Source organism: Parasteatoda tepidariorum, chromosome 6 (assembly GCF_043381705.1).
Source record: "Parasteatoda tepidariorum isolate YZ-2023 chromosome 6, CAS_Ptep_4.0, whole genome shotgun sequence".
Lineage (NCBI taxonomy): Eukaryota > Metazoa > Arthropoda > Arachnida > Araneae > Theridiidae > Parasteatoda > Parasteatoda tepidariorum.
Window position 1 is genome coordinate 3,401,889 of NC_092209.1, and position 7,738 is coordinate 3,409,626.

Below are 7,738 nucleotides of genomic sequence, written 5' to 3' on the forward strand. Positions count from 1 at the left end.
TCACGATGGCGCTTTACATAACGATAAGGGATACCGACCAAGTGGCGGTGATGAAAAACATAATAGTAAAAGGCATCAAACAAGCTCTATCAGTAAAGGACATAATAGTGATGAATACCAAACGAGCCACCGAAGCAAAAATCACGTTAGTAAAGGATTTCAAAAAGGTTCTCAAACAAGCGGATATGATGGTAAGGGATATAAAACAATTCTTGACGGAGTAGTGCACAGTGGAGGGTATTCAATAAAGTCTGATGATGTCGAACATAAAAATAGTAAAGGATATCACCATGTGAAAGGACACTTGGAGATAACTCATAGCGAAAATCAATATGGAAAAAGGAATGAACGGGTCATTCATGGTGAAAACCGATATGGTGGAGGACACCATCAAGGCTCTTCTGGTGAAATCCATAAGAATCAAGGGCATCAACAGAATAAGAGTGACAGGAATTTGTATGATAAAGGATACAAAAAAACTTCACACGGTGAAAATAATCATGGGAAAGAATTACATCAAGTCAGTTATGGAACTAGTCAACATGGTCATGGATACCAACAAGATTCATACGGTATGAATAATCATGATAGAGGATACTCATCAAGTTCACAAAAAGAGCATTACGGAAAACACCAGCCAAATATTTTAGGTGCTGTACATCATGATAAAGGACCTCCAACAAATTCTTACACTGATAAACATCGTGATAAAGGACACCCATCAAGTTCTCATAAAGAGCATTATGAAAAAGTACACCAGCCACATCCTTCTGGTGTTATGCATCATGATAAAGGATCTCAAACGAATTCTCACAATGATAAACATCGTGATAAAGGACACCTATCAAGTTTTCGTAAAGAGCAATATGAAAAAATACACCAGCCAAATCTTTTCGGTGTTATGCATCATGATAAAGGACCTCAAACAAATTCTTACAGTGATAAACATAGTGATAAAGGACACCCATCAAGTTCTCATAAAGAGCAATATGAAAAAGTACTTCAGCCACATCCTTCTGGTGTTATCCATCATGATAAAGGACCTCAAACGAATTCTCACAGTGGTAAGCATCATGATAAAGGACACCCATCAAGTTCTCATAAAGAGCATTATGAAAAAGTACACCAGCCACATCCTTCTGGTGTTATGCATCATGATAAAGGACCTCAAACAAATTCTCACAGTGGTAAGCATCATGATAAAAGATATCAACTAACTCCTCACAGTGGCAACTGGCAAGATAAAAGGCATCAACCGCATTCATACAACGAACAGCAGTGGGGCACATATAGTTAATTACAAAAATAAATATTGATGTACTTAATTTTTAAAGGTAATGTAGCTGCTCATTATAAATTTATTCAGAATATTCATAAACATGAATTAATTGAAAATAATACTTTTTAATAACATATTATAATTAATAGTACCATTCAATAAGTATTAAACGGGTTTGTACGGTCCTTATAAAATTCTCAAAGTGGTACTTAAACTAAGAAAATGAGATGCATATCAACTATATCGCAATCACCACCATGCTTAATGTTTGCAAATAAGGATATCTAGTTCTGAAACATGAAGTTTAAATATATAGTGTTAAAGTGAAAGCTATATATAATAAAAAGAATTTATTGTTAGAATGCTAGTAGCATTTTTTTTTAATTTTTTTAAAAAACGTACGAACCAGTTTTAAATGCAATGAAGTTTATTAATTTCTACGTTGTTCAGGGCAGTGATTTACGATAAAAAGATCTGGTTATAAAATTATATCATGTACAAGGGAGGAGTAAAATATCTATTATTTGTTATTGTTGTGTTACGAGAATCTTGTACACTTATTCCGATAGCAATCTGCAAATAAAATATTTTTGCTACCAGTTTTTTCACTTCTCAGGATAAATTCTGACTTGATAACAAGGAAGACTCAGATCTAAGCGTGTTAAAATTTTTATGAATTTTTTTTTCTTCCGAAATAGGAATGTTTGAAGAAGTTCAATATGCTGCCAAAATTTTTATGTTACACTAGTTGCCCTTCCTTTTGTTCATAAATGCTTTTTGTAGAAGAATTTCCCTAGTAGTTATTATGTTTTGTGGGGAAAAAAATTAACAAAATATCATACCTGCCTACTTTTAATCTTCACGAGAATGATTTTACCCAGTGATTTTACCAATTCTTTATCTGAAACGTTTACTATATGTATGATGTGCAAAAAAATGAACGGACCACTCTTCATGTTCTAGCACTCAATCCTAATGCTTTGAGAGAGTGGCTCAAATATGCTAATTAATCAGATCAGACAATATTTTAAGTTACGAAATGAGATACAAAAACATACTTTCTCCGAATAAATATACCTTTTTTTCGACTGATTTGGATTTCTGACCCCCAAAATCCAGGGGGTAGCCGCAATCAGGGAGATATGATCCTCATAGTTTGATCAGGAGAGCTGTCCAAAGTATGAAACCCCTGATGTAAATTTTATTCTTTGCGTATTTCGCCATATTTCGAGAACTTTTTAAACGAATTGAAAAACTTTGCACACTATTTTAAAATCCATTTATCCAAAGATAAATCCATGAAAAAAATAAATTTTACTGAAAATTTACTATTTTTTATTATCTTATTTAGCAATCGACGAAAAAATTGTGAATTGCAAGGTATATAATTTTTTACATCATTTTAAAGTATCTTATTTTACATGACAAAATACAAATATTGAGTGAAATTGATTGAATAGTTCCTGAGAAATCAAGTGTTTTAAATTTCCATTATTTTTTTTTTTTTTTGAAATTTTATTTCTTAGGAACTATTTAACCGATTTCGCTCAATATTTATATTTTCCATGAAAAATTAGATACTTTGAAATTTTGCGAAAATTTATATATCTTTTAACACAAAAGTTTTATGACTGCTATGAAAGAAAATAATAAAAAAACAGTAAAAAATAACAAAAATTATTTTTTTGAATGCAATTAACTTTTGATAAGAGAATTTTATAATTGCGTGCAACGATTTTTAAATTCGCTTTAAAAGTTCTTGAGATATGGCGAAATACGCAAAAAGTAAAATTAACAGGTGATCCAAATTTTGGATGGATCCCGACGAAACAATGGGGACCCAATTTCCCAGATTGAGGCTACTCCCTGTATTTTGGGAGTCAGAAATCCGAATCCGTCGGAAAAGAGGTATTTTTATTCAGAAGAAGTACTTTTTTGTGTCTGATTTCATAACTTAAAAAATATCATCTGCTCTAATTAATTACCATATTTGAGGTCACCCCCTCAAACCATTAAGATTAAGTCTTAGAACGTGAAGATCCGATTATTAGATCAAAAGTTATTCAGGGTGGCCCGTTTTTTATTTTGCTCGCTATACAATGCCTTAGGCTTATTGTAACCTACGCTTTGCCCATGCCTGATGTTGTTTATCCAACTCACATAAGAAATAAACATTTGAAATATTTCAAACCAAAGCACTTAAAAAATCACCGAAGCCCCAAACAAACACTTAAAAGATTTAAATATAGAACTTATAAGTAATCTCATTGATGATCCTAATATTATATTTTTCCTTGACGCAAGAAATTGTTTAACTGCTCCTTTTAACAACATTTATGATATAGAATATATGGAAGACAACATAAATTACAGCCCCCCTCCCTCATATTTTCTCACAAAAGCCCCTGCAATAAATGTTTAATTATTTTCACTCTTATTCACTTTATTTGAAGGTTCTTTAATATCATGAAATGATGCTTTTTTGTATAAAATATGCTATTTTTAATAACTGATTTCAGTTTGCAACTGTTACTTATGACTGTAAGGTCAAGTTTAGCCTATCTTTGACCTGCGTTCCTTATGCTTATTCTAAAAAGGGCGTTAAGCGTCAATATGGAAAAAAGCCACAGTTTGGAGAACAGGAAAAGCGTTTATGGTCTAATTTTTGTATATTTAATAACTTACACTAATGCTACACAATCTCGGCTCATAAAAATTTGCAAAAAAATATGAATAAGGCAATAATGTTTATTTGGGCTGAAAAATGTTGTCAAATTGGCATTTTAAAAAAGTTAAATAAATTTTAAATTATTTCTGTTATTTGCTCAATCTAAAGGCCAGATAATTCCTTATAGTAAGAGAGCATATGTGGTTTGAAATTGCTTTGCTTCAAGCGTAAGGCACTTAAACTATGAGGGTTCTTTTTTCTTCTTCTTTTTTTTTAAAGCGAAAGAATTTTGAAAAACCTTCTTTATAGCTTATTAACTTTCTTCTTGAAAAACTAATCATTGATACTGCCATCTAGCTGTAAAAAATCTTAGTATCGTGTTCCTCTCACTCAATCTCTGAGTTACTTATTTAGAGCTCATTCAAATCTTGTTTGTTTTGTTTAAAAAACACCTGCTTAGATAATACAGTATACCCTCGATATCTCAAAATTAAAGAGACGCTAAAAAAAGTTCGAAATAACGAGTTTTCGATATAATAAGTTCAGAACTAACGGTAAGTTCAGAATGTGTTCCAAAAATAGAAAAATATATTCTAGGAAAGTACTCTCAAAAATAAAGTCACGAAACATAAAAATAAGTACTAATAAATATGCATGTAATGATAGTTGACTAGAAATCGAAATACAGTAACGATAATTTTATTTTTTAAATGAAAGACGAAAATATTTATGCATTAAATAGAAAATAATTGGATTACAATTGTGATTTTGATGAAAAAATTCCTTTTCTATTTCGTAAAACATTCGACGTAATAAGAATTTTGAGAAGAAATTCTTCGACATAGGAACTCAAATTAACATTATGGAGATATGTAATGCCAAGAGGAAAAATATTCTTTTGACAAAACAAGGTTTTTGACATATCGATGTTTGAGGTATCAAGAGTATATTCTATAATTTATGCCAGTTGCTCTTGCAGCATTATTTCATATGAAACTATATGGCACTATTTCATGGCAGAGTTCCATTTCGAGAACTGACGCAGTGGTAAAAAATTCAAAATGTACTTACTTGCGAGAAGAGTACTTAAAATAAAGACTAAGCAAATGTGTTTCATGATGGCTGCGATGGTTGAGTTATCCCTAAGGTATCCATTGCTAAGCATGCCTCGAATTAAATCATTTTCAGAACCCTACAAATAGAAGAATGTAAACTTTTAGCCGTTACATATAGTTTATGGAGCAAATATGAACAAAATAATACTGCGTAAACTTATACTAAACTAAACTAAAACTAAACTCAGTGACGCGACAGCCCATAGAGAGGCAAGGCCCATTCTCACTTTTCTTGAAATTTCGGGATGCAGGAGCAGATGTTCCGGTTGGGTGGACAGCCCAATGCGGAACCCCCAATGTTTAGTTCCCAATCATGCTTGGTACTCATTTTATCGACCCACTGAAGGGAAGAAAGGCTGAGTCAACCTTGCCCTGCCCGAAGATCGAACCAAGGACCTGTGGCACGATAATTTCCAGAGCAAAAGTGTAAAAATTATGTGTAAATGTTACCGTGAATGACTGAAATCAAGAGAATGACGACTTTAACCGGTGAATGTCAACAATCACAAAGTCGCTTGGGTGAATGTCCGAAATATTTGCTATATCAGATTTGATATTTATTTATTCGTTGATATTATTATATTTATTCGATGTTTTTAGTACATGCTGAGGATAGATTAAGAGAAACATCAGTGTACCGGTTAACTGGGCTGTGGCACTGACTCTTACAAAACATTGATGTAGGGTATACCGGGCAAATGTATACCATGCAGTGGCACTTTACCTTAAAACATAGTAGTAACATAGTGTAGGGTATACCGTGCAGTGGCACTTGAGCAGATCTAGCATGTATTTCGAACATTTACCAAAGCGACTATGTGATTGTCAACATTCACCGGTGGAAGTCAACAACCACCAATTTTGGTCATTCACATTTACATGTACATAAGACACTGTGTGTACATATACATAATACAAAAATGTGTATAGGTAAAATATATTTATTAATTCCTGAAACTTAGCATGGGATGAAAAAACGTGCTAGTTTAAATAGTAAAAATATAAGGCACAGCAACGATATATACTATAGATCCAATCTATTTATTTATTTAGCACTGCGCTTATAATTATAAAGAAAATGAATGTGCATATTTATGGAGCTAAATTGAAGGAAATAGCAAAGTTTCTAAGAAAACTGACAAAATTTATAAAATTTCTGCTAAAAGTTATCAACGTAATTGCTATTTTACCGCCACTAGGAAAATCCCTCGTCAAAAAATGCAGATTTCGGCAGTTATAAATTTGAATTAATGATTCCGATACAGAAAACTTAAATAAATGAAAGTTTGATAAATTATTTCTTGTTTCCCGAAATATTTCTTAAACTTCACTAACTTTCCCATAGATTTTTAAGTAGTGTGTTTTAAAACTTGCAAATTGCGTAATTATGTCTTATTCATAACCTTCAAAACATGAAATTTCAGTGATTTGATTTTCGCTGTAGGGAACTGAAGCTTAACTGACTTTTTAAAAGGTATATAATTTTATTATAAGTTTTTTCAGCGATTAAGAGTGAGACTTTCTGATTATTTTATATTTTACGTTTCTTTTTAAACATTAGCATATAAACATTGTGGAGTGAAGAATTCTTTTAATTTTAACGTATAAATATATTAATGCATTCGCTAGAAAAAACAGTTTCTAAAACAACGGAAATTCTTTAGTAATATCAGGGGAATAGAAATTTCCGTATCGTGGTCTGTGACCGAATAATCAATCGGCAACTCTTGGCAAATTTCGGGCAGCGGCCCATGGAAAAAAAATTTAGAATGGGACAAACTCAAAAGGTAATGGAAAAATATTTATAAAAGAAACGGTACAATTTATTTTCTAAATAATTAATTATCTATTGATCTCAAGTTATTTATTTCATGTTTTCGCTAAACTATTTCATTACTAATAAGCATAACTAACAGTATCTTTCAGGTCTACTGATCGTAGCGGGTCAACCATCCATTCATTTTTCTACGGAGTAACAACTGAAGATAACATTTAATTTAATAACTTCCGCCTCGTTAATTGGCAATTTAAGTTTTTAACCGCCTGATCTGTTCATCGGTTGAAAGAAGTACAAAACTTTAATTGAGATCAGGGTTGCCACTTTCAAGAAAAGAAGCTAAAATGCAAGTTGTACGATACGATCTATTAAGTAATTTATCCCTAATTTAGATAAAGGAGTAATTTATCTTTATTTACCAATATTCATTAAAAATAGTAATATACAAATTTATTATAATGGGTTATTTTTAAACAGAGAAATAAATTTCATTTCGAAAGTTTTTAACTTGTATGTAGATATATTACCCAGAATCTCGCTTTGGTGAATATCCGAAATATTTGTTATATCCAATTTGATATTTATTTATTCCTTGAAATCATTATATATAAATTCGATATTTTAATATTTATTCCATATTTTAATATCTGCTGAGGATAGATTAGGAGAAACATCAGTGTTCGGGGTACCGGACAGTAGCACTGAACCTCAAAAAAAAAAAAAAAAAAAAAAAAAAAAAAAAAAAAAAAAACATCAGTGTAGGGTATACCGGGCAGTGGCTAGCACCGAGCATATATTTCAGAGATTTACCAAAGCCACTATGTGATTGTCAACATTCACCGGTGGAGGTCAACAAAACCACCAAATGCGGGTCTTTCACAATAAAATATATATATATA

At 31.6% G+C, this 7,738-nt stretch overlaps 1 protein-coding gene across 2 annotated transcripts in view; it reads right to left on the reverse strand.

The window, feature by feature from the left end:
- Positions 1-7,738, reverse strand: part of LOC107438897 (cadherin 74A) — a 128,682-nt gene that overhangs the window by 96,412 nt on the left and 24,532 nt on the right. For both annotated transcript variants that reach the window (XM_043044638.2, XM_071181921.1), the window contains exon 2: positions 5,019-5,139. In XM_043044638.2, coding sequence (XP_042900572.2) covers positions 5,019-5,112 — 94 coding nt within the window. In that variant the 5' untranslated portion in view covers positions 5,113-5,139. The remainder of the gene's footprint in view (positions 1-5,018; positions 5,140-7,738) is intronic.